General features: G+C 38.6%; 1 protein-coding gene across 1 annotated transcript; it reads left to right on the forward strand.

Moving 5' to 3' along the window:
- On the forward strand, window positions 1-27,975 carry LOC124262880 (armadillo repeat-containing protein 3-like). The gene is made up of 22 exons (XM_046697464.1): window positions 1-80; window positions 873-927; window positions 1,256-1,373; window positions 1,757-1,882; window positions 2,302-2,373; window positions 2,667-2,842; window positions 3,390-3,516; window positions 3,799-3,938; window positions 4,391-4,529; window positions 4,738-4,854; window positions 5,142-5,294; window positions 5,907-6,015; window positions 6,558-6,734; window positions 6,980-7,052; window positions 7,189-7,192; window positions 13,535-13,726; window positions 14,816-14,954; window positions 17,423-17,527; window positions 22,681-22,890; window positions 23,561-23,723; window positions 24,302-24,397; window positions 26,983-27,975. The coding sequence occupies exons 2-22, from the start codon at window positions 880-882 to the stop codon at window positions 27,091-27,093; spliced, it is 2,595 nt and encodes an 864-aa protein (XP_046553420.1). The 5' UTR covers window positions 1-80; window positions 873-879; the 3' UTR covers window positions 27,094-27,975.

A 27,975-nucleotide genomic window follows, 5' to 3' on the forward strand; every position in this document is an offset into this window, starting at 1 on the left:
CGCGTCATATAGCAACAGCATCACCTAACTTCCGCCAAACCTGAAAACATCTCTTTGGGGATTGTTTTCTGTTTGGTTCGGTAAGTCTTGTTGCACAGCACATGTTTGTGGGCTCGTTTTCATAACATCGCATTCAGATGTTGCAGCGTGTGTTAGGGACTCATACAGGACGATAATTGTAACTGAGTGAGAACGTAGACGCACTGTTGTCATGCGGTAGATCTTTTTTGGATTCGAGATTTCGTCTGCTTATCATTTGATCACACGAATATCCTTCAAGAGTTCGTGTGTACAGGTCAAGTAAATGTTCTGCTTGATGCAGACGAGTGTGTAATTTAGCAAATATCTCATTCGAAAGGAAGGAACGTTTCTGCTTTTATCGAAATATCGACTGGATAGTTCGTAAAACTTTTATTAAATAGGTATAGGTTTCGTGAAAGTCAGCAAGTCCGTCAGTGCATATTTATGCCGTTTATAGGGACGTTCGGTGATGATTATTTAAAGTAGAACTGTCATCTGGTTATTCAGGCATGGTGACATTTATCTGTATCATCAGACGCATATACACCAGTATCATTACGTTTAGTTCTACAACTGCTGCAAATTATGACATTAAATTTTATGCAAAATTTCTACTTCAGCTAATAAGAAAAATAATAGCCCAATATAGTATAAGAAATTTCTGTTTAGATATCTAGACTTAATTTGGTACCCAGTTATTATTGATCAGACATATAGTTCTGTACGTCTATTATGTCTGTAAATGAATGAAATATGAATATCTTTTATGTTTCTGAGATGTTCTTTAACATATGTTTCTATAAAGCATTGTAAAACCATGCAGTGTTTATGAGATATTTTTTCTGTATTAGTTTCATAATGGGAAAGAAAGTGAAAGAAGACAAGAAAGCTCCTCCAGAGGATGTGGTAAGTACAAATCATATACAGACTTTGTACATATCTTTTGGTGAGGTATTGTGAGTGTTATTGGATGCCTTTACGAATATGGATCAGCTGATGTAACTTTTTACTGATTATTATTTTTTTCAGTTTGTTGATTTCATTGTCTTTTGACTGAACCTAGATTTTACAACATCAGCCTGAAATATTTCTACCAGCCTATGTGATCCCATATATTTTCACTATATTAGTACATCAAAACACAGTTTCTGTCCAAACCCTGTAACAAATGACCTTTTTTTTGATACATTAATTATAAGTAATATCCGATCCCAAACTGTTTACTTCTGTTTAGTTTGACACTATCCTGGTTGAGAGCCGGCAGGCAGCCACAGTTGTGTTGATGCTCAACAGTCCAGAGGAAGATGTGCAGTCTAAGGCATGTGAAGCCATCTACAAGTTTGTTGATAAATGTAAGATATTTCTACAGAACCCCAGAATAATGAACCATTTTCTTTTATTGTTCCCTTAAAGTAGAGGAACAAGATTAATGTTTTCAGATAACCAGACTCTTGAGAGGAAGCTTTAATGAAGTCTGGAGATAACTGTGTTTATGATACATGATAACATGCCTTCATGTAAGCTTGCTTAAATCACCATTTACCACAAGAATCTGATCTAATTCTTATGCAATACCAAGTTTAGAGCATGGCTCTTGAGATATCAGAAGGGCTCATTTGAAAATATGTATATGTAAATGACTGCAGTTATAGCATCATGTTTGACAGGTAAAGCACTTTGTCATGATGGTACCACCCTGTGTTTGACAGATACAGTACCGTGTTTATATATTTAGGTGATGAGAACAAGAAGACATTACTAGACCTTGATTCCATTGATCCGTTACTGAGACTGGTCCAAGGAGAGGACAGAACTGTCAGACGCAATGCTTGCATGGCGCTGGGAGTAATGTGTGCACATCGTAAGTTGCTTTCATATGGAGTAGATGATAGCTTATGGTAAATGTGTTAATCTGTTAGCACACAAAGGCTTTGTTTTAGATGTATAGTTGTATCTTGTAAATGGTTAAGTAATGCCTTGACATAGGCTAGCACAAGGCCAGCACAAAACCAATTATTCAGGGTTAATCATAAGGGTGTATAATTAAGAAATAAACATTCTCTGTTTCAAATGTAGAACAAGGTTACTTGTAGATCAAGATATGTTGAATTGAATTAGGAAAATGAGAGTGAGTAGTACTGCTAATTCATTATTCCAAGTTTTGAGTATGTTTAAGCATAAGTTATGATGCTTTTTAAAACTTATTGAAAATAATTGTACCTATATACTTGCCCCTATAGATATGTATTGTCTCTCAATGCTGAACCCTTTTGTCTTCAGCTGATGTGAGGAAACTATTACGAAAGAGGGATGATTCCATAGCTGCTTTCGTCAACCTCTTGCAACCAGAAGGTAAGACAGGGTGTATATAACAGATATCAGGCTATTTATAGTAGTTGTTGACACACTCTACAAGTCACCAATTCTTTGTTCCTGAATTTGTTTTTGAATTGAAATTTAGCCTCTGTACTTGAAGAGGAAGATGTGAAAATTGGGTGCAAATAGGTGATTTGGTAACTACTGTTGTGATTGATCGATAACAGTCTTCATTTTTTTAAGCAACTTAGACTAATGCATAAATTATAAATTACTACATCTTTGAGACAGATGTGAGTTTGTATGTCCTGTGTGTTGTGTTTCCCCAGAGGACACGGTCGTCCATGAGTTTGCTGCCCTGGCTCTGTCCTACATGGCCACAGAGTTCTCCACAAAGGTCTCCATATTCGAGAATAATGGCATCGAACCCCTCGTCAAATGTCTATCCTCCACAGATCCTGATGTCCAGAAAAATGCCATTGAAGCTCTTGCCCAGATGTTACTTGTTAGTATTTTGTAATTATGGTGTTGTGTGATGCAAGACTTGTAATGAGTTTGATGTCATTTGAATGTCCTTGTGACTAGTAACATACAAATAAATTGAATGTAAAATGCTGCAATGATACAGTTTTGGAAAGCTTGTGGTTAAGCTAGACACTTTACTAGATTGCTCAGCTGTGTTTACCAATTTCCTCCCATTCCTGTCTCCCATGTTTCATGGGTATCTTGTATCAGTGTAATTGATACATATTCTTGTGCTAAGTTGTCCTTTTGTCAAAACTGAGTAAGATTTAGGGTAAGTTTTTGATTTCAAAATTATTAGGACGTTACATTAAGTTTAAGGTAAGGAGGGAAGTTGACATCCAGGTTTCAATAGCTATAAATGTAGATAGTGTTAGGGAGGTACAATGGTTGACACAGCTGGGTTGGATTGTAAGAATGTAATAGACAGCTGATAATTTTGTTTAACATCTTCTTGCTACTATTGTAGTTTTTATTGCTATTATTAATATGTCGTGTTCATCATTACCATCTGTCTATGATGTATATAGGACTACCAGACACGAGGCGCCGTGCGGGAGTATGATGGTCTCCAACCAATGCTAGACCTTCTGAAGTCCGAGTACACCATCATTCAGAAACTGACTCTCCTGTCTCTAGATCGGTCATCACAGGATGGTAGGTCAACTGTGTCTAATTCCTGTAATCTGTTTGTTGTGAATGTCGAAATCAGAATTTTATCTAAGATCCTGCTGGAAAAATAGAAGGATTTTCTGTTGCCCTTCATGTATACAATATTTGAATTTACTGCCAAACATCTTTTCCTTCAATAAATACTCTTGGTATCACAACTGAATGTTTGAGATATTGGATCTGTGTAATAGGCAACTGTGGTTCTAAATTGTGATATTCAAAGGGGAATGTTGACTGGTCAGGTCTTATGTTAGCTTCTATTTGTAGCTGAAAATAGAGCCTCGTTGAGAGAGCTTGAAGCCATCTCCCACCTGATCAGCTTCTTGGCTCACCCGGAGTGGAATGACCTGCATGTGATGGCGGTGATGGTTTTGTCCAATCTGCTGGAGGATGTGGAGAGTCTGGAGGTAGGTGTTGCTCATCACCTGCTTCATCCAACCTAACATATTGTAATCTGGCCTGAAACACACAGGCCTAGGCTATGATGTAGAATTGGATGAAGCGATTTCTTGTCCTGCCCAAGGGCCAAACATCTCACTCAGTCACACCCAGAAGTCAAAGCCAAGTTACAGTCAGAATTCCCCAATTTGTTTACCTGAAATATCATATCTTTCTCTGTGCCATTTGCCCAAATTCAATATATAAACATCAATGGTTCATAATACGAGAGACATAATGCTACAAGTGTAAAGTTCTGTAAAGGTAAAACTCTAAGATGTCAATAATTAAATGACTACGTATTTTGGTCATCCGTAGGCACATGCATAAAATTGATCTCTGTCTAAGGAATATGTTGGGTTCGGCAATCAGTTTTGTGGTGTAAAATTGTTAATGCTATGTAATATATTTCGTTATCCAGCAAATCAAAGAGACAGGTGGTCTGAAGAGGCTTGTAGCAATCATCACTGACCAGCCCCCTGCGGAGGAGGAGACAAAAGGGGGCAAGGCAGACAAGAAGGCGGGGTCACGAGCTGGCAAGAAGAGTGCTAAGGGAGAGGGTCAGTTTCACTGATGACACAAAACTTAACACACAATAGTAAAACATTTCATCATTTATAGTTTCCTCCTCAAATTATTCTTACCACATTCTCATTTACCTGAAATGGCAAACATACCAGAAACGGATTGAAATAAACTGTCCCTAATGTTGTCTGTGCTGTGATATTTTATGGATTCCATTGGCAATTTGTCCATTCTGTAATGCAGCCAAGAAGGCAACTGAGGAGAAGGATGAACAGTCCCCAGGGGGAGATTCCATCATCCCCACTCTCCCAGATGTCAAGATGAGTGCTGCTAGAGCCATCGCTCGGTCAGCACGCAATGGTCAGTAAACATTTTTATCACACTGTTTTAAAAATTGATTATGACTGGAGTGTATCATCCTGCCATAGAAGTGTGGGACAATGACTCACAGATGGTGTGAGTGAGGGTCCTCTGTGGCTGAACTGAATGTCATGATGCCCTGATGGTGACTGTTGTAGCATAAAATTGTTAACTACCAAGTAAGGAAACTAATACACTCTTATTTTGAAATGGAAAAAAGATTCTCATACATGTTTTTCATCATAAAGCCAGTTCCTGCATAACAGTGTGTTACCTCCCCTTTTCAGTGGAGAACCGTAAGATCCTACATGAGCAGGAGGCTGAGAAGATGTTGATTCACCTGCTGTCTCATGAGTCGGTGGACGTACAGAGTGCAGCAGCCCAGGCTCTTGCCATCATGTGTGAGAACCTCAGCAGCAGAGACTCCATCCGAGAGTGGGGTCAGTCACTTGCCCCACTGCATTTACTTGTTTCTGTTTATAGAACATAATGGCTTCACTTTAATATATAAAGTGCACAATGAATTTTATTTGTACAGATTTGATCCAAAACTTTGATAATAACTACCACAACACTGATGTTGTTTTTAATGAGATGTTGATAGACACAACTGCTGCAAGGTGTAACTACAATCAGGCAATTTCAATGAATCCACTGTTATATGTTTGTAGTGGACATAGTGGACCCGTAAAGGCCCGGGTTAGAATTGATCTTCAGTAACCCTTGTCGTAAGAGGCGACAAACGGGATCAGGCGGTCAGGTTCGCTGACTTGGTTGACACATGTTATCGTATACCAATTATGTAGATCGATGCTCATGTTGTTGATCACTGGATTGTCTGGTCCAGACTCAATTATTTACAGACTGCCGCCATAGAGCTGGAATATTGCGGCATAAAACTGATATCACTCACTCACTCGTACACAGTAATCTTACTATTCCCAAAATATATTGCTACTTTTGCTGATGTACTTGCCCAAGAATAGCATTAAAGATTGTCAGAATGGTCTGTGAGAAAGGTTGATACCTGAAGGTGTATATTCTATTTTCAGAGGGGCTGGCGCCTCTGATCAAGCTGCTCAACTCGGAGAGCGGAGACGTGAAGGAATCAGTGACACTAGCTCTCGCCAACCTCACCACGGCCAACTCCACGAACTGCAAGTCAGTTATTGTACTGTGTTCTTGTTGCATTGCAGTAGCCACTTACTGGGTATACTTAGTTATGATGGAGTAAAATTGTCTAGAATGGGTAGTGTAACCCTCACCTCATGGGGATCCAAGGTCAGATGGGTTCCCAGTACCTCAGGCGTTTCATAATAGGATATAAGATGTGAGTAGTTAAATGAGTATTAGGAGGTCACAATGTCTGACCTGGCTGTGTCATCATATCCAGATTGGATACATCATTGTTCAGGCAGTCATCCACTGGTTTGTGGGTTTGTCTGGTTCTCAATTGATTGTTTACAGACTGCTGAGATAGATATGGAACTTTTTGGCAGGGGTAGTAAACCTTTCTCGTATCTTTTATTCAGATTTCACTGTCATCAGCAATCTTGTTATCCCTATGTGACAGCTTGTTATAGAGGTGGTCACAGTTTGATTCTCCCCATTGGGGGGATTGTTGAAACATACTGGGAGGTCACTGAGATAGGTTTATATAGCCAGTTAATGATTGTGTATACCATGCATGTGATGTTTTCCAGTGAGATGCTGAACCTGAATGGCCTAGACCCTCTGATCCAGTTGTTGTCCGACAGTCGGGAAGAGGCTGTAGCCAACACTGCCAGCGTCCTCACCAACCTAGCTCAGGAGGAGGTGCTCCGTATCGAGTGTCTCAACCGTGCTGTCGTCTCCTCCCTCATAGACCCGCTCAAGTCCAGGTAAGCGATACACTCCATAGTGTTACAGACTTTCATAGGATTCACAACCACCTCTGTGATCTATTAGGTCACAGAAAGTTGAAGGTCAGTAGGGTTGAACCCCAGGGTGTCATGGAGGAAGTAGTGTAAATGTGATGGCCAGAATAAGATGATGGCATCTGTTGTTAGGCTCTATATCAAATAGTCATTGTATATTCTCAAAGATCAACTGAATTCAGAAACTTGCCTATTTTTCATCATTTCAGCAACACAAATGTCCAGAGCAAAGCAGCTCTAGCCTTGGCAGCCTTTGTGTGTGATGCTGATGCCCGGACAGAGGTGAGACTTGCAGCCTTGTTTTACCAACACAACATTACACTTGTCTGCTTCACTGCGACTTTCAAGGACACTTCTGTGTTGCATCTTATTTATATTTTCATTTCACATAATGAACAGAGCATGTGAACCCTGAGAGCCTTGTGAGCTATTTGAGACTCCAGGAAATATTTTTTTATATTACCTGACTCATGCTCTTTTGCTTGTCTTCTTCTTCTTTGCTAACATAGTGGAACACTTGTATCTCCCTAATTGAAGCTCCCTTCAATTTAAAATCACTAATTAGTATTCACCACGAAGTTACCTCCTTTTCACAAGCTGAACGAGGGCTTCACCTCTACCCATGTGCCTCACTCTCTCCCTTCTTCGTGAGCTGAGCTGGACGAGAGCTCCTGTGTCTCCCGACACACTATATCCTTTGAAATATATTTAGTTAGTTACCCTCGTATAGACATCTATAGAGGTTTAGCTAGTATCCTTCAACGATTATATATTGATATTTAGTCGTTTTTCTACAGTTTATTCACGGGACGCCGTGTTTGTTTCAGTGGATTACGCTGATGAAAATTCTGTACTATTGCAGATTACGCTTTTATGCTGCTGCTGATCCGCCTTTAATATGATGTACGGCGCCATGTTTATTATATTCACATTGCAGTTGCGTACTAATTTATCCAATTCTACCTTTTATTAATATTTACTTTGCGCTTGGCACGCACAGCAGATAGGTCGCGATGCAGACTCTAGTATGACTGATACACCGAACCCTCGCCAGTCTACTGCTGTTGGCCGACTCCCCTCCCGTGTGGTGTTCCGCTAGAGTGGTGGAGAGGTGTGGGACGTAGTCCGCCATCTCCAAGAAGCATCCTGCTTCCCCAGACATCCCATCGTCGCAGCAGAAGACTAGAGGGTTTTTCTACCAGTACATCAAAGATTGACCGATGTCGGCTCAGATCAGCATGCAGCCTGATGTACCAACGCAGATATGCGATGATCGTCCTGAGGGTCCCATCATTACCAACACTCAACGCAGACGCCGCACACCCAGGGCAGCGCCGACCTCTGAGGGAAAATCAACGGTCTACTAGGACTTTCAACCGAGATTGTTCCAGCCGATGACCTGGACCTCTACGATGATCAGCTGATCATCATCCCCGACGTACGCCACAAGAAACGACCGGTGATTAGCTACAACGACATCAGCAGAGATCACCATGCAGCCTGATGCCTCTACACTGATGTCGGACGATTTTCCGTGTGGACCTCCATTAACACCGCAGATAAAGCACCGACGACCTCGCCGCAGACCATCCCAGAAGACATGATGCGACAAATTATGAACATCATGGAGGACCACTATATCTGCGTAGCAGGGTCCGAGTTTTCGCGAAGGCTCCAACGTAGACAGCACCCCAGAGGCACCCCCGCCAACGTAGCAGCCAGGACGATGTCACCTTCGCTGGCTGGAAGTCACGGACCACCTTGACGAAGGACCTAGATGTACAGCCTCGCGGCCTTCGCTAAGGCGAAAGGACCTAGATGTACAGCCTTCGCGAAGGCGGAAAGAACCTAGATAGACAGCCTTCGCGAAGGACTTCGCGAAGGCAGGATAGATCATCACCTTATGCGGTTTCATCCCTAGATGTGGACTCGACCATCAGACATCACGGAAGCCTTCGCGAAGGTCATATCGCCGTTCCCCGACCGACGCAGAGGAAGCTTCGCGAAGGCATGCGCCGGCGGACACCTGAATCCAGATCATCATCATCTAGAAGGACATCGAGGGACTATACAAGAGCTTCGCGAAACTATCAACGCTCCCCTCACAAGTCTCCGAGAAGATCAACCCATAGACAAGTTGATCATCGATATCAAGTATAAGAACTACAATCGTATATTGGTTCTGTTGAATCCATGACGAGACGTATGTTCGCTGGCCTAAATAGATCTAGAACGATCAATTAGACACTTATCACCAGACTTCGTAACACGACTTCTGAATATGATAAGATGATCCATGCGGCCCTACTTAGGCAAGCGCTTCGCCGATCCCACATCCTGTTAAACACAGAGGCTGTTCACGAAGCAAGCGCATATATATATTTATATATATATATATATATACTAATCGGGCTTTGATTCGACACCTTCGCGATGGTCGCTAAGGCTAAGTGGCTCCAAGTCTACTTCACCCAGAAGATCTAGAAGGGATACTTCGAGAACTTCGCGAAGTCTCCGGCGCTCACCGAGGAAGTCTCCTCCAAGGTTTCCATATACTAGCCACTCGTCATATATAGCTACTGTCAGTCCGTTCAAGACGCCGCATAAGTTGATTATCAACTGTATGCCAGATGCCGCCTATAAGCCTACGCGAAGATAATTGCTCAGGCTATTTACAACACAGAACGTCGCTGTATTAATAGTCAACGACATTTCATAGATCTTCACAGAAATCAACTATTCCGTATAAATTGCTAATATACAATCCCGGACGACGATACGATTATCTACATGCGACCATTACGCATATCTGCAGACAATTCAATATCGAAATTGAACAGCAGCCTTGTTACAGCGAGTATAACTCTTAATCGTCAAAGTTTCTGAGAAGAAATATGTACAACAAGTTCAACGTTAATTCTACAATTATGACGATACATTCATGTATACAGTCTACAAGCTCACAACTTGCAAGTTGTTTATACCCTTATATATAAGGAAGTCGGAATTATATTCAAAACTGAAATTACTTTCACGACAACCAGGAAAATAACCTACCCAGCATAAAATTACAGAGCGAGATATTTCGCGCCGGAGGTTTTCGCGCGATTACCATTAACCCTCGAAACACGTGGTCACTCGGATAACTTCGAAGCTACGGTGAAGACCGACGTTTATGCTAATATCAACGACGACAAGAATTTATTCAAGGTGGGTTTTTTCCCGCTACACCGGTGACATCACAGCGCGGGTATTATACAGAATCAAAATGCCTTGTTCTGATTGGACCGCGAGGGACAACGACCTACACAGAGGTCGATCTCAATTCACAGTTCAAGACTTACGTCACAAGTGACAACTATATATCAGTGAACGAGCAAGCCTCATTACAGTCCAGTTAACCTGAACATTCATGATTAGACTGCCTTTCTTCAAGTTAGAGACCTCCCCTGTCAAGTTAAGACGAGGGATCGGCAGTCAGGCGATTTTACATAAAGTTCAACGAGGACAGACACACCTGGTTGTGCACCTACATCGTCAAGGACTTCGCAGCTTAATTACCTAGACGAAGATACAAGTGGATCTAAATCCACAGCGCTTCAGACTACAGCTGAATTTCATCAAGCGACTAACACAACTAGATGGTTAGTAAACCTACTAAACTTCTGTTTGGAGAATAAAACGGAAATTTCACGCCCAACCTGGGATATGAATATAGTGTTCCAACACCTCACAAGTGAGGTTTATGAACACGCCTGATGACATACTTGGACCCCATGATACGATGATTCTATCAAGTTGGCCAGCAAGAGCACTGTAAATTTATCTCCACCAAACCAAACAGGAGGAAAAAATGCAACAGATTATTTCCTCTATCATCAACTTACGCAGAGTGAAGTCTCATGTACTATATCTCCATTTGGATCAGAACTGTCATACTACGTGCATATGCGGATGGACCTATTCCGACCCTCCATGAGCTTAATACTCATGATATTATAGCGCTAACTTCTACAATTGTTCTACACAAATGTGATTGAAATAATGGAGGGTTATTTCTGAAACTGATATGGTGGTTGCAAACCATTATCTGAGAGATATCACCACCGAGGACGTCTCAGGTATACACCAATTCGATCCCATGGTCCTCGCACAACAGCTGATAGTTCTCGAGAAGATAAGTCAATCTAACAGATTTTACTTATCTTATAACAATACTAAATAGCTTCATGCTATGTATAATTTACTTAAGTTCCTTTTATCATCACAGTACTATGATTATTACATCATACAATATATAAGTTAACAACTCTACAGAGTTTGTTATTATATATATTTACCTTAAGTTATTCATATCTTAAGAGTAATACTATGGTTACATGATAAATGCATTAGCTAACAAACTCTACAGAGTTTTTGGCTATTTTATACATAGCTTAAGTTAATTAAGCTAACAAACTCTACGGAGTTTTACTATTATATAGGTAACTTAAGCTAATTATACCTTAAGCATAGTACTATACTCATATTATTAAAATATATTGGCTAACAAACTCTAAGGAGTTTTGCTATTATATAGGTAGCTTAAGCTTATTCATATCTTAAGCTTAGTACTATGTTTATATCATATAAGTAGATTAGCTAACAAACTCTAAAGAGTTTTTGCTATAAGTATCATCATATTTCTAAGCAATATGGTTATATTATAACATGTATTAGCTAACAAACTCTACAGAGTTTTAGCTATTATATATGTAACTTAAGCTTATTCATATCTTAAGCTTATACTATGTTTATATCATATAGGTATATTAGCTATCAAAACTCTAAAAGAGGGTTTTGCTATTATATATTTCATTTAAGTTTCATCATATTTTAAGCTTTATGGTTACATTATAACATGTATTAGCTAACAAACTCTACGGAGTTCTTGCTATTATATATATGTAGCTTAAGTTTTCCTTCATAAGCTCAATACTAGGTTTATATCATAGCTAACAAACTCTAAAGGGTTGTTTTCACATTATACAATTAGCTTAAGTTTCATCATATCTTAAGCAGTATGTTTACATTATAGCAGATAGCTAACAAAACTCGACGGAGTTTTGTTATTATATATATATAGCTTAAGTTTCATCATAACTTAAGCTCAGTACTATGTTTTTAACATAAAAGTATATTAGTTAATAAACTCTAAGGAGTTTATTTTGCTATATACTTTTAGCTTAAGTCTAATCTTATCTTAAGCTTAGTACTATGGTTACACTATAAACATATTAGCTAATAAACTCTACAGAGTTTTTGGCTTATTATATATGTAGCTTAAGTTAATAATATCTTAAGCACAATACTATACTCATATTGTAAAATATATTAGCTAACAAACTCTACGGAGTTTTGCTATTATATATGTAGCTTAAGTTCATTATATCTTAAGCACACTACTATACTCATATTGTAAAATATATTAGCTAACAAACTCTACGGAGTTTTGCTATTATATATGTAGCTTAAGTTAATTATATCTTAAGCACACTACTATACTCATATTGTAAAAATATATTAGCTAACAAAACCCTACAGAGTTTTGCTATATATATGTAGCTTAAGTTAATTATATCTTAAGCTCAGTACTATACTAATATTATAAATATATATTAGCTAACAAACTCTACAGAGTTTGGCTATTATATATGTAGCTTAAGTTAATTATAGCTTAAGCACAGTACTATACTCATATTATAAAAATATATTAGCTAACAAACTCTACAGAGTTTGGCTATTATATATGTAGCTTAAGTTAATTATAGCTTAAGCACAGTACTATACTCATATTATAAAAATATATTAGCTAACAAACTCTACAGAGTTTTTGCTATTATATATGTAGCTAAAGCTTATTCATATCTTAAGCTCAGCATTATATCTATATCATATAAGTATATTAACTAACAAACTCTAAAGAGTTTGCTATTATATAATTAGCTTAAGTTTAATCATATCTTAAGCTTAGTACTATGTTATATCTTAAAGTATTTTAGCTAACAAACTCTAAGGAGTTTATACTAGCATATTAACAAGCTTAAGTCTATTAGTCTTAAGCATTGTATTAATGTTATATATACTTTATCATAATAAGTACATGATAATAACCTTTATATGGCAGCTGATAAGTTAGCAGCAGGAATTCATCAGTTCAGTGCCTTTATGAAGTTCCCATAGGGTTATTACAATCATCACAGTTCAAATCACTAATTATTAAAAATCCAAAGTATTAGATATTCCCACCTCCGTCCGTAGGATGCTACAAGCAAGAGCATGAGTCAGGATAAGGAAAAATATGTAATTTTTGGAGTAAAATTGATATTTTATACTTATCCTGACTCATGAGGTCAGCCCTCCCATCCTCCCCAAATAACACTTTGGATTTCCCTGTAAATTCAAATGTTGGGCTCAGTATATGAGGAGAGAGTGAGGCACATGGGTAGAGGTGGCGCCCTCGTTCCCGCGCTTGTGAAAAGGAGGTAACTCGTGGTGAATACTAATTAGTGATTTTAAATTGAAGGGAGCTTCAATTAGGGAGATACAAGTGTTCCACTATGTTCGCAAGAAGAAGAAGACAAGCAAAAAGAGCATGAGTCAGGATAAGTATAAAATATCAATTTTACTCCAAAAATTACATTTTTGCTTTGAGAAATGTGACCCATGATTTTCAAAACCAAACCAGTAAACCAAGCTATAATGTCTCCCCTGCAACCTGTCAGTGCTTCCAGTCATGTTAAACATGGCTCCAGTGGTGGACTGTTCTAGATGTGTGTGGTTTTGTTCCAGTGGCCTGGATGTTCTACAACAGATTCAGATGTCCAGCACACGGCGCAGTCCCTTCACAGATGCTGCACTTGACAGACTGCTAGACAGCAACCTGTCTGCTAAATACGCCCTCTCGGGACATCTAGGTACACACACACCTGTCACAAACAACTGGAGGATAATATGTGTTATTGTCAACCCTAGTTTGACTACTCATCAGAAGGTTGACTGGATGTCTGTCAGGTTATGTCAAGGTTTCAGTAGCTGAAGGAAGTCAATCATTCTGTTTGCTATGTATGACCTGTACTATAGACAACATAGCCTGATACATGATTCAGTTCTCTGTAATTAGTCATACGTTGATTGGTGGTTTTTATTCAGGTATTAAATCCTATTAATTCCTGGGCAATAACTTTTTACTTTCTGTTAAACATGTCTACTATCAGGGTGTAAAAATTCTTTCTGTTCTTTTTGAGAAAAAGTGAACATACTTTCATGTGGGGTAGTTTGAGGAATGTTTGTGGAATTTGTTATAATCCTGTGTCCACACTTACCAGTGTGTGCTTCTAGTAGTTCAGTATGTGTCTGGGAATTCATGAAGTCAACTTAGAAATGCAAGTGTATCATTGTGGCTATTCTGGGTTAGAGTTGGTCGCCAGCAAGCTGTGTCTGTCATAAGAGGCCAACATATGGATTGGGTGGTCAGGGGTGTGATCTGGTTCATTGATTGCCATCATATCCTATGATGTAGATCTTTGCTCACAATGTCAATCACTGGCTCGTATGGTCAACATTGGATTATTCAATGTCTGCCATCATATGGCTGGAATATAACAATCTGGTGTTAAACGATAAACACACATTCAATACAGGGGTGGATCCAGTATTTTGGAGAACAGGGTGCACATAAATCATGAAGACCAAAGGTCAGGGAGAAATGCTCCTCAGGGAATATTTTTTCGTGGGTGTGGGTGAGGGTGTGTGGGTGTGGGAATGGGTGTGTGGGTGAGGGTGAGGATGTGGGTGAGGGTGAGAGCGTGGGTGTGGATGAGGGTGTGGGTGGGGTGGGTGTGTGGGTGAGGATGATGGTGAGGGTGTGGGTGAGGGGTTGGGGGTGTGGGTGAGGGGATGATGGTGGCTGTGGGGGTGCACAGACCCCCACCCCCTCTGGGTCTGCCCCTGCAATAAATATCCCACTGGAGAATGAGTTATCAGGACATGTGTTATGTCTGTAGGTAGTGGGAACCTGATAGAAGATGGTTTCTTTGATGCCGGTCAGCTGAAGCCAGGCACCAAATTCTTGTCCCTGGAAGACTACTGCAAGCAGGAGATGAATGACAAGAGACCCATACTGCTCATCAATTCTAAACAAGAGTGAGTATTTCCCTAGAACATGTACAGACACACCTTTCTATATAGGGACAGAGAACTGTGGACAAGTTGATACATCTGAATGTTGTACTGGTATATTAAGGTAGGATGATCTAAGACAGTCTGTCATTATAGTAAACACATGTAGTTATATTGAGAGAACGTATTTAATGATACACAGGCTTTTGTATATGGATGTACAGAAATACAAGGATTAGATTGAACCACATGTACATCATGAGTATTCCTAAGATACGAGTACATCCACATTTTATGTACAAAGGCTCCATAGTCTTATCAAGCAGCACAAATAAAATCTTATTGTTTTATAATGGTTTGATTCTGTTAACATGACAAATGGTTGATTGGTGTTGTGTAATATAATATTTGTTTGTTTGATGGGCATTTCTAAGAAACCCGTTGGATAACAAATTAGTAACAATTTATTGAAAACAACTCTTTTTAAATACCGGGGGTACCAGGCAGCATTTTTATTACTATAGTTCCTGGCTGTTGTCAAGCATCCTTGCTATAGTAGTCACACAGAAATTGTGTGATTTATATGTGATTAAGTATTTGATTTAAGATTTTCCTCCTATGTCAGCATTTTATGAACCTTTCCTGTTCATGTCTTCCTATGAATGTTAGTCAATAAAGGTTTATTTAGCTTGGTTCAAGGTAAGCTCTATATTTTCTCATTTATTTTTCTTGGTTAAGACAGTACAAGGTGCAGTGGGGTAGTCTAGTGGTTAAAGCGTTTACTCGTCACAGCGAAAACGTGGCTTCGATTGCTTCACATGTGTGAAGCCCATTTCTGATGTTCCCCACTCTGATAGTTTTGGAATATTGCTAAAAGCGGTGTAAACTCGTACTCACTCACAGTATGAATTCAGATAAACATGCCAAATATTCTTGAAAGGTTTGTGGATTTATGTTACAGAAGATTAGACGGCCATTACACAGTAGTAGTTATGGAAGCACAACAGACATCACCCTAGCAGTAGATAAAGTGTTTAGTCAACCAGCAGGTGATCTAACAAATTGTGTATTTGGTGTGTGTTAAAGTACATATATACATCTCAGGAAAGTGAAAGAAAGTCCGCCTCCTCCTCCACCTTCGACCGAACCCGATTCAGAGACAGACTCTCAGTCATCACTCGGTGCAGGGAGTAGGCGCTTGTCATGGAAATCCATTCTAAAGAAAAAGTATTGAAACTAGTGACATAGCAAGATAGATAGAAGCTTCTTCTGACTGAATTGTTAACCTCTTATCCCCCTATCTTCCATTGGGCTGTAATGATACAGAGCTAATGGAGGTAGAGGGTTAATCTGCTTCCATGCAGTAGCATCTCTATGTAGACCTTAGTATAGTCAAGGTGATTCTCCATCTGACATGAGAAAAGCATTCTTTCATATTGCTTCTAACCTGTGACAGATCCGTGGAAGCTTCCTAGCAGGGAGTTTGGTCTATCACCTGAGAATCTTGACATTGCCCCTCTTTCTCTCAACTTGCTTGGCTGTATATGGGTTGAAAGTTTGTGAGCAGCCATCTAAATCTAAGAATGAATTGACAAAAAACACTTGTAATGTTAAACTTTTGATGTTCATTTCACTGCAAATTTCCAGTGTTTCTAACCATAATGCCTTAAAATTTGTTAGATACAATTACATTATCTCAGGAACCTCTAGATACCATCGTCTTGATCATAAAACAGAAAAAGTCCCTCTGATTTGTTATCCATGTTGGAGTTTAATAATATACAAATGAATATGACATGTTATCTTGTGTCCAAGCTTAGCAGTTATCTCACTTTTGGCACGGGTGGCCGAGGTGTCTCAGGTACTGAGAGTTACTGGGCATAGGAGAAAACTTCTTTGTGGGGCCGCCATACAGCTGGAATATTGCTGGGTGCGGCGTAAAAGTTAACGCACTCACTCTTTGTGGGCTCAAATCCCAATACCATGGATTATGTTTCTTGGTTCACTGTTAAGAGCAGTGTTAAACCCAACTTACACTCTTTCTGCAGATAATGTACAGGTCCTGCATCGGTTTGCTCTCCATTAACAGCGACAGCAGCATAATAGCTCAAAGATCTGTTTTATACTTTTGTAGTAATGAAAGTAAAATCAAAATCAAATGATTTTCAGAACCAATCCTAGATAGAAATATTTACCCTTGATATAGTGTTACAGTTAGTAGAGGACTAATCTAACTCTGATAGTCTAAAGAACTTGGTCCTAGATCCTGGAATATTTGACTTTGCATACTTGTTGAAAAGTTGGTGATATTTGGTGAAGATAATTTAGAAAATCACAAAGCTATTTTAATGATGTTTTTCATAATGTGAAGTTTGATCTGACCCCTTCCACATAATTTCTCTCATTATTAAGGAATGTTAAATTAATGTTGATGATAAAAGGTAGTTGAGTTTCTTCCCATGTAACTGTTATTGTCCATGTTGTGTACCTAGGCCGACCCCTCCCCCCAGGCAGGAGGATAATGACGCCCTGAAGACTGACAGTTCCAAGACAAGCGTCTCTGGGAAGTCATCTCGAACTGGGCGAGAAACTAAATCGTGAGTTGCTGTCATTATTTTAAAAGTCAGATATAGAGTGTGCTTGGATGTTTTGGGCTGTCAGAGTACTGGTTGTTTTCAGAAACTTGTTTTCGTGATCTCATTTAATATGTTGATTAATGTACAGCGGTTGAACATATTGTTATATTTTGCTAATTAAGCAGTGCCTTGTAAGGGTCACTGTTTTCATGTATTTGAGCTCTGCCACTGCTGCAACTGGTTCTCTTAACCATGCAGAATGACAGATATTGGATTCTCCATACTTTTTGTAACATCTGTATAAGTCTGGAGTATGTTTCTGAGATACAATTGGATGACACCTAAGGTCAAAGATGTTCAGTATGAAGTAGGAGTGAAATTAACTTGTGCATTTGATGATGTGAGTATTTGTGAATGGAACCTAGTGCACATGATCTGTAAGGTAGAATTTGGATCATCTCAACCTTTGTATATGAGGTCATCAGTGAAACATTATGACAATTTGTTCATATTTCAAGAAATTACAGATTTATTCATGAAAGATCTAAGCAATTTCCAAACACTTATCAACTCTCTATATATAACTCAATACCTATGATATACCATAGTTGTGTCAAATGTCAAGGTAACTTGGAAGGTCATTCACTCTTGACATGACTTGCAAATAGCTTCATACAGATAGTATGAGCAGTCCGGTTTGTAGGCTACATATTTGTAACACCAGCTAAGTTTGAACATGAGTAACATTCTCATATGAAATTAGATAAATTAGAAGAAGATTAGAAGACTGTAGCATGTTAAGTTCAAAACTCAGTAATCACAGTGTGAAATACATTTGGCTGGACAGACCATCTTTGATGTATCCATGATATTTCTAACAACATGCGGCTTATCAAAGAACCACTTAAAGCAATCAGTTCTCTCCCTCTGTGCCAGCCATCATACAGCATTATGTACTAACAAAGGTCGTTAAAATACTCATTCATCAAAAACATTGATCTTTCACCATGTTTGTATACATCATGTCAGCCAAAGTTTTATCATATACCAGAGATAGTAGATTCAGTCTAATGATGCATTTTTGACACTGGGGTGTGTTGACATTAAAAATATGGCAGTTATTGCTCTTTAAGATTGTGAACATTCCTGTAGTGATAAAATGTAATTTTTGTTGGAAGAACCATTGAGGAAGGCAAGATCTTATCCTATGTAGACATCTCTAAAGTGTTCTTGTCAAAGTGATGACTTGACTGTAATACTAAACAGATTTTCTCTCCTTGCCTAGGTTCGGTAATAGACCCTTTTGCTGTATCAGTAAATGTTGATAATCATTTTATCATATACTGAAACTGAATGATGTCTTTATCGTAATTACATCACTCCGGTGTTTAGGAATGGCTTGGCAGGATAGGTGTGTCTTATCTGCTGGGATGTGAGTGTTTTTATAATCTCACCTGTTTCCACACTGGCGATAGGAAGAATGTTGTCATAAACAAACAGAGGCCCAGGTGAAGAGATTACGAGCAAGTGAATATTTGGATGTCAAAACAGTTATTCCTAGGGATTTCAGCTAGAATGTCTTTGGGGACTGTCAATCACTGGTTACCCAATGTGTTTTGAGTCCTACATATATGATCTGTGAGTTAGACAATGTGCTGCAGATACAGCCTGCAAAATTTAGTCCATAAACTACCTTGTCAGTATATGTCCACAATGATCTTTTGACAGTGAGTTAGACTGAGAATAATGGCGGTGGTCTGATGCCACAGATACAACCAGCAAAATCCTTATAACATCAAAAACTACCTCCGTTAGTCAGCAAATTTTTCCTGGCANGCAATGGCAGTTTCTTTTGATATATTTTGAAGCTATACATTGATTGGTGCTACCATCAACTAGATTTGAACTTCAAACTAATTGAGGGATGTAGCAATACAATGCCCAGGTGACAGAATTTTACATTTTAGTTGTACAAGTCAAAATGTTCTTTGATAATAGATCAGTTCATGTCATTGTCCACATTGCCGGTCATTAAATGGTGGCTGAGAGATGTCATTAACGTTGTTGGTGTCAAATCTTGACCCTAGTTCATTTAGTCGATCTAGACAGATTTGTGATTTGAAAATTATTGGTAGATTCATCATGTAGGCAGAGACGCTGATTCTGGACAAGTAGATTGAGACAGTTTACATTTTCAACAAGTGAATTATTACATACTTGATATCAATAGAGTGACCAAATGCTCAACTCCTATGTTTGCATGTACAGGAAGGAGGAGGTCACTGAACCTATGTCTCCATCTGAACAGGAAGAACAGCCTGAGCATGAGACTAGACATAAGAAATCTGCCCCACCCAAACGATTGTCATGGAAAAGCATTATCAAGAAAAAGTATTGAGATAACAGAAATTAGATAGACATTTATCAGCTGCAATTAGAGAAATATTAACCTTTACTTCCCTGATTCCCTTCCCCTGACGCTGTGGTAATGTAGACGGGGAAGACAGGTGATGCTTGAAGCTGTAGCAGGTGTACAGCTGGGGTAGTTCACCTTATCTGTAGACCAGATGTCAATGTAGCAACTGTAAATATTACAGCTTCTTTTGCTTTTCCTCTTTTTTTCACAAAAGATCTTTAAACAAATTGTAGTTTTTTAATTTTGCTTTTTCAGAATTAATGATTGTATTTTTGCTTTAACTGCCTTAAATTTCTTTTTTTTCAGAATAAACTTTTATACAAACTGTTTTTAATTCATTTTTCATTCAATTAACAATTTTCACAGTGAAGTGTGTTATGCTTGATACTTGATCATGAACCTTGTATGAATAGGAAACAATGTTGTCTCATATTCAGATCTACCTAATTTTTTAGATGTATGGTCTTTTTAACACTCTTATCATTGCTGTGAAACACTGAGAAATATCCCAAACATTACTGTAAAAGAGTGCTTACATTGACCTTGTACACAGTCATGTATTTTATGAGGATTGTACTTCAGCGTATGTTAATGTGTTTAGCAATTTCATGTAGAAGGTTAATGAGTTTTGAAAAAATACCTCTTTTCATGTAAACATGTGGTAAATAACAATTTGGTATCAATGCCATTTATGTTTTATGGCATTTTAATTCAGTGAAAATAATGAGTAGAGATTTTTTCTGTTGATCTGTCCCTGAGGAACAGTGTTTACCAGTTTTGTTCTATACCAGGTTTCTGTGCTGGATTCCCTCAGGTACTGAGATGAAGAACATGTTGTAAACATATGCAGCTGACTAGTATTACAGATACTGTTTGCCAACATTGTAGTGTTTTGGAGATTCTATTTGCCTGACAACAATCCCCACATGGCCCATTAAGTCCGTGTCAAATTTTTTTCTTTTTTGTCTCAACCAATGTGATGTTTGTGAGATGTTTGATGGAAATGAGAGGCAGAGTCAGAATACTCATTTATTGATTAAATGTTCTGAAAGTTAATTTTCATTTTCCAAATGGCTTCAGATGCTTGACGATCAAAGCATGTTTGATTCTGCAAACTCAAAATTTTATAATAATTATGACTCCAGATGTTTATGATTACCCTTATCACATATACAGTGTCTTTGTTTCACAATAATTGTGATGAAAAATGAGGACTATTTCTATGGATATACAACTTCTTTATTCTGTATAGGGGACGTTTCTACATAGATTCTAATGTTGTTGTCAAGAAAGTGGTACATGAGAAGTAATTTTGGTCTATATATATACATGAGATATGTTTGAACAATAGATGAAGGATGAAGTGAAAATGAGTTGTTTATACAATAGAAGAGGTAGATAACACAGGAGTAGGTAGGTAGATAGGAAGCCAGTAAAGGAGATGTACATGGTTGTATACATAAGAGATGTAAAAAAATAATATACAGAATGAAGAAGTTGTATATCCATAAAAATAGTCCTCATTCTTCATCTACCCAACTTCTAGAATGCCAATCAAAGAAGTAATAATTGTGATGTCTAGGCCATGGAAACAGACAGCAGAACTCCCAGTAATCCCAGTCCAAGGCCTGTGCCATTCCTACTTGCACTGAAACATCACTGCTTCTTTGCCAACTAGAATTCAAGCTTACACTGCTGAGATGCTTTAACACAATTTAGCCTGCATTATATGACATTGTTATCATTTCCAGCTAGTACCTGTCAGGGGCGATGGAACAGGTATTATGATCAAAAGCTCTACTGCACTTTAAGGCTGATAATAAAACCGTGTATGTCTGAAGCTTCAAGCGTAAATATGCATTGACGTATAACTGGGGATATTGCCTTCAGTTACTTTGAAATTGTGATGTATATCAGTATGTAGTTCGCTCCTGTTGACCACATTCCTCCTCTTGTACAGAAATTGAATCTTGAATATACTGAATGGTTTAAGAATGATCTAGTTTTTCATATACTGCTTATCTTCTGCAGCTAGCTCTTACACCTAGGTACCTGGACATATTGCATTCTTTTTTATGAATTTGAATCTATTTTGGTAGTATGTGTAGAATTGTTGCACTTGGTGCTAGTTTCTCATAGTGTTCTGCATTCATATGATAAACTTCTGTATTATTTGATTAATTTTGTAACTGGTATGACAGAGCTGGACCAATATTTTTATAGGGTTTAATGACTTATTTTCTTTTGCCACATTTTGGCTAGATTTATCATTAAGACTAATTTGAATTGACCAGACCAAAAAAGTAAAATTTACTTTATATTATGATGTACAGTATTGTGTGTCCTGTATTTAGTGCCCTGCTCCTGTAAGCATCCCCCGGACCAAGTGGTAGATTACTTTAAGTAATCCTTATAAGTTCCCTGTGTAAGACAGATAGTTTACATGACTGACCTAAGCTTTTCCAAACTACCTACATTGCCCTGTACCCTTCTCCCATGTGACCCTGTATCCCATGCATGTTTAATCCTGCAGCCCAATCCTTCCAAACCCATTACCCCTCTCTCACATAACCATGTACCCCTTTCATACATAACCCTGTACCCCTTTCTCACATAACCATGTACCCAATCTTCTATATAACCCTGTACCCTTCTCACACATGAACCTGTACCCCACTCTCCTACATAATCCTGCACCCTTATTCTTCCTGACCCTGTGCCCCTCTCTGACATAACCCTGTACCCATCTTTTCCACAGACGCACCAAGGCCCAGCGTGAGCGTGAGGAGAAACAGAAGGAGGAGGAGATTCAGGCTCAGCTGGCCAAGGAAGCTGAGGCTCAGGCAGCTGAGGAGAACAAACCCTTCACCACACCGGCTGACCCTACCCTGTTTAAATACATGGAGGATGTAGTGGAGAAGATCCAGCCACTGGCCACCACCAGGCTGCAGGTGGTGGCACTCGCAGAGTACGTAGTTGCCCTGATATACTGTGTGAAGTACTCCTCAAAATAATGTGTAATACATTGGTCTCACATGCTCGATTCAAGAAAAATATTATAATGTTTTGATTTTGTGTTAGTGAGATGAAATGATTCTATTCTTTGTTTCTTACAGCTTTTTCATTTTGCTGCACATTCACTTTATGTGCAAGTTGTTAGGATAATATAATGCTATGTGCCAAACTTAAGACATCTCAACAAAAGATACTTTGTGTGTATGTGGGACACCATTGGAATATCTTTATGGTTGAAGTGGATATTTAGAGGGAATGTAAGCACACTATACATCTTGTGAATGGACAGTGGATCACATACAAGTTTCCTGGGTCCGAGATGCAGAATTTGTATGTATTTGTTAGTCTGTCACAGACCCTGAAACAAGTACCTTATGTCTAATATGGCTGATGCAAGTCTGTAAAAGTTGACTTGTGTAGTAGTGCTGTAGTTCCTGAGTCTGAAAGGGAAGAGTCTCTGGGTGACATTTTATGACATTTTATAAAGATAATTGAACAACCGTTTTTCTCCGTCAAATATTTGTAGTTTCAGAAGCTGCATGTTAGTGTGTGTATTTCTTGACTGATTGTATTTACTGTCCAAGAGAGACATGGATGAGTTATGATTGCTTGTGTGTTGGCAGGTACGTGGCTGAGAAGATGGGAGGTCCTATAGAGAAGGGACAGGTGACAAACTTCAGCTGGGAACTGCCTCTCAGTCAGATCAAGTTCGAACTGAAGTCGAATGTCGTCCCCATTGGCAAGATCAAGGCTGGAATCCATGTGCACAGAGCACTGCTCTTTAAGGTGAATTGCAGGAGCATTAGCATATTTTACTTTGCCAGGTCTTGGCTCTTGTGCATCTTTATCCTTGGGGAAGCTTTGTGGTAAAAGCAATCGATCACCATGATGAGAGCTGAGGTTTGATTTACCACATGGGTGCAATTTGTGAAGCACGTTTCCGATGTGCCTTGTTGTGTTTCTCTTGTTCCTTGCTTTGATATTACTGATGTAAAAATAACGTTGATATGCAGAAGGTTTGGAGAACAGTAGCCCACTGGTCAATGTGTTCTGTTGCTGATCAACTGGGCATGGTTCCGTACATTTTCATCTCTTGCCTGTCCCAGTCCTCATCCTACTGCAGGTTTCCAGAGTGATCTTATTGAATGAATGCACATGTTCACACTGATGGAGATGTAGAAACGGGAACTCTTCATGATTGGTTGATAGTCAGGAATATTCGAAGCATCATGTATGTTAAAAACACAGAACCACATTTAACTCTGGAGGAGATCTGGTATTTCTTTAAAGACTTACTGTTGAAATGTAGACAGAAAGGAGATGCAGTGTGTGAAGGTGGACTGTAGACTGGTGTTTCTTTGTAGACGCTGGCTGACCGTATTGCTGTGGGGTGTTCTCTGACCCGGGGAGAGTACAACCGTGCCTGGAATGAAGTCATGCTCCCACAAGAAGATGAAGTGGTAATGTCACATTTCTCACCAGTGGTCACTGATAAACCAGGAGGTTATTGACATGAATTTGTCATTGATACATGTGGAGAATGTGTCTAATGTATGATAGGGGATCCTGGGTCCCCAGTAACCTGGTCATAGGTCATGACCTTGTGGATCCATAACTCTGTGACTTGGTTGTCCATGACATGGATCACTGGATTGTCAGGCTCAGACTAGATACCTGGTGTATTGCTGAGGTAGAGTTAAACTTGCAAGATGCACACAAACAGCAATTACATCAAGTTCATTATTATATTATGTCATAGCCAAAAATCATGTGTTTTGACTGACATCAATTATTAATAGACTTAATATAAATAATATGACATATTTAAATACATAAAATATAAATATACTATCAGAAATATAAAATCTTCATTTTTTCAACTGAAATCTCCTGCACTGTCAACTATCCCTGAACAGTTGTGGAAGTAATAGTAATCTAGCTTCCTGTAAGTTTGGCGTGAGAACACCACACTCCTTTCCTGTGATTGTAAGTGGCAATAACAAAAGAATACTGACATAACACACTTTCTTTACTCTCTCAAACAATGCAGATATATATTGTCAGGGTGTTTTCTTCGTTTTGGGCTAAGAATGTTCATGTCCTCAACACATTACATTAGGATCTTGGAGGAAGAAACAATGTATGTGTGATCAACCAATGTGTCATTGTCTGTCAGTGCATAGTGCTATAAACACATTGCAGGCATGTCCGTCATCACCACACATGATCTTTATGTAGTATCTACTTACTCAGGTGACTGTAAAAATCTCACCTTTAATTTGTACTTGTAGTGTAAATAGATAAATAATTCTGTAGTTTTTTGGGGGGGATGAGTTACTTTTTCAAGTACAACTATTTATATGAAGGATGTTGAGTATGGGAGCAACATGTAGGAATTGTAGGCAAGTGAGAGATCATTCTGCTAATTTCTTGTTCACCTGGTGTTTGTTATGTGTGATAGGACAGGTGTCCAGCATCTTTTGAGAGCGGACTCCCACCTGAGAACAGGTAGATTCAGCCAGGTATGTGTGTGGGCTCACCCATGGAGAAGTGATGGAGTTGGTTTAATGCTCCTATTAACTGTGTTTCAGTTGTATCATTGTGTGTCAACTGGAGTTGAAATGATTGCTCTTGTGTCATGGCATTCATGAATGTCTGTGACACACTGTGGCTATCATGACTGATGCTGCTGCTATAGTGCTAGTCCATTGAGACACATGCTACAGTTTACCCCGATACAGACACGGTAGACTTCCATCTGACCTGTCTGAGTTTTATCCAATAATACTGAGCTTCAGGAAGGCCTACAACAAGAGCTATCTTTGAATGTCTTTTGTTATGACATGGGATCGAACCACCATTCCTTCTAGTCTCTGAGCAGACACTCCATCCACCAGTCTGGACAGGTTATCTCAGCTAAGCCCATGTGATGAGTCTTGAAATATTGCAATATCGTTGTATAAAGACATGCCTGCCAACTCTCATACCGTTGGTTTGAGACTCATGCTGTTATTACTCATGTCAAAACAAATCTCATGCCAAACTTCAGCATGCACATTTTGACCACTTAACATCACACAAATAGGTCTGAATACATCGTTTTAGTGACTCTGAAGAGGGAATTTGCAATAATGCATTGGCCCTGATCCCTCCCCCCCATCAGGTTAAATAAACCCTGGACCCTGCTGGGTCTGGACCCATCATCTCAAGCATTTGTCCCTGTTGGGGTTGGAAGCTCTGTGAAGAATGTGTACAGACTAGTATTTCTTGAACAACTCATTGTATCTTTTAATTTGTTCCTTGTTTGTCAATACTGATATTAAGTTTAGCTTAACTGGTGCGAAATTTTAAACTCTAAAAAATTCATACTGATGATCTAACAAATTATCAAGCCAACCCTTGAGTTTCTGTGTTAATATGGACCTACAAAGATTTGTTTTAACTATTCAACAAGTTTATTTGAACAAGCTGCATGTTAATGATTGATGTACATGACTTAATAAATATACAGGAGAAACAGTTTACAGTGTTGAAGAGAGATATCCAACAACAGAGGCACATTTGGCCGAGATAATGTACACAGGAAGCACACATCTTAAACATCTCTCTATCACAGATATAGTGATACTTTCCTAACTACTCACTTTCTAAGCAGAACTGGGGGTGCAGATTTTGTTTGTTTTTCAATTGCTGGCTGTCATGTCCTATACTGAAAATATACTGCATAGCTTACTGAAGTATATCAAATATATCTAGTTTGATAGGAAAAGGGAGTGCTTTAAGAAAACATGTTAAGTGCTTTAAGGATGTACATTCTTTGGTGTCAGCTTTTGACAAATGGGTTTGGTTCAGCCCAATTATTTTCTTTTTTAGTTTAAAGTAGAATGAGCACCCAGCTGCACTCAACCATTGAAAATAATGGTCTAATCTTTGCATTTAGCATCATTCAATCACTGTTTTCACAATAAATGACATGGACAATTTCACCCACATGCTCTCATCACTCACGGCCTTGTATGACACATGTATTTTGTGTGTGTTCCAGGCCGGTGGTGCCAGGTATCCTCCGAAGCCCTACATCGTTGATCTGATCCATGAACCAGGCAAACTCCTGCCAGTCAACACACCCGAGGCTGTCAGCTACCAGAAGTTGTAGGTGGTAACAGACACTCACTGCTTTCACACTTTGCCAGCCAGAAGCTATTAGGGGGACAACTACTCATTGGATTCTTTCTTTCTTTTTATCTTGATAACATAATGTATGAAAATCAGCTGCAGATCTCACCTGTTAGTTACTATAGGAGTCTGTATCAGGTTTGAGAATAATTTGATATGTTTTTTAATCACTGTTATCTGTTTGAGATTAGATGAAGGATCAGGAATATGGTGTCTAATATTTGGTGGAATTTTATTAGTAGCTTCATTATGTCCTCTAAATCGTGTTCATTCCGAAATGATATTTCTAGCTTCTTTTTATGATAAAAGAGTCATTATATATAATCATGTTCACTTTGTAACTGATAATTATACAATGTAAATCAAATGTCAAACATTTCTGTAAGTGATTTATAGATAGACATTAAATAATAGAAATAGAATTTGAAAGTATTGAGGTAAAATCTAGTAGGGGTTGAGATAGTGAGAAAACTATTGTGATTGATTTGCCAAAAATAAGTGTGGACATAATGATCACTTATCTGAAGATGATTCTGTTGTGTTACTAGGCAATGAGGTCTGTGATACAAGTATGATGATGTAGAGTTGTTACGTGGTTCTTCCTATTTGTTGTGCATCCCGTCGGTCAGTTTGGTCAATCAGCAGTCTGTGATAACTACATTGTGATTTAGATGTAACATTATTGTACATAAACAAGCATTACCATAACTAGACATGTCTGTGCCAGTGTTTTATGTCATCGTGTCACTATATGTAAATAATAGTAGCAGAGTGTTTGTGATAACTCCAACTTGTTCAAAATCCATCCAATTGTCGTTGTGTACATATACAATTTGAAATGATTAAATGCACATTCTTGAAA

This window comes from Haliotis rubra, unplaced genomic scaffold (genome assembly GCF_003918875.1).
Source record: "Haliotis rubra isolate DU_JTF1 unplaced genomic scaffold, ASM391887v1 Scf86, whole genome shotgun sequence".
In the NCBI taxonomy this organism is placed as follows: Eukaryota; Metazoa; Mollusca; class Gastropoda; order Lepetellida; family Haliotidae; genus Haliotis; species Haliotis rubra.

Excerpts from the sequence above, each read along its gene's own strand:
- LOC124262880 (XM_046697464.1), top strand. The coding sequence starts at position 880 with ATGGGAAAGAAAGTGAAAGAAGACAAGAAAGCTCCTCCAGAGGATGTG. Across the intron at positions 5,295-5,906 it reads AGACTCCATCCGAGAGTGGG|AGGGGCTGGCGCCTCTGATC; the intron begins GTCAGTCACTTG and ends TTCTATTTTCAG. Across the intron at positions 23,724-24,301 it reads ACAGAGCACTGCTCTTTAAG|ACGCTGGCTGACCGTATTGC; the intron begins GTGAATTGCAGG and ends GTTTCTTTGTAG.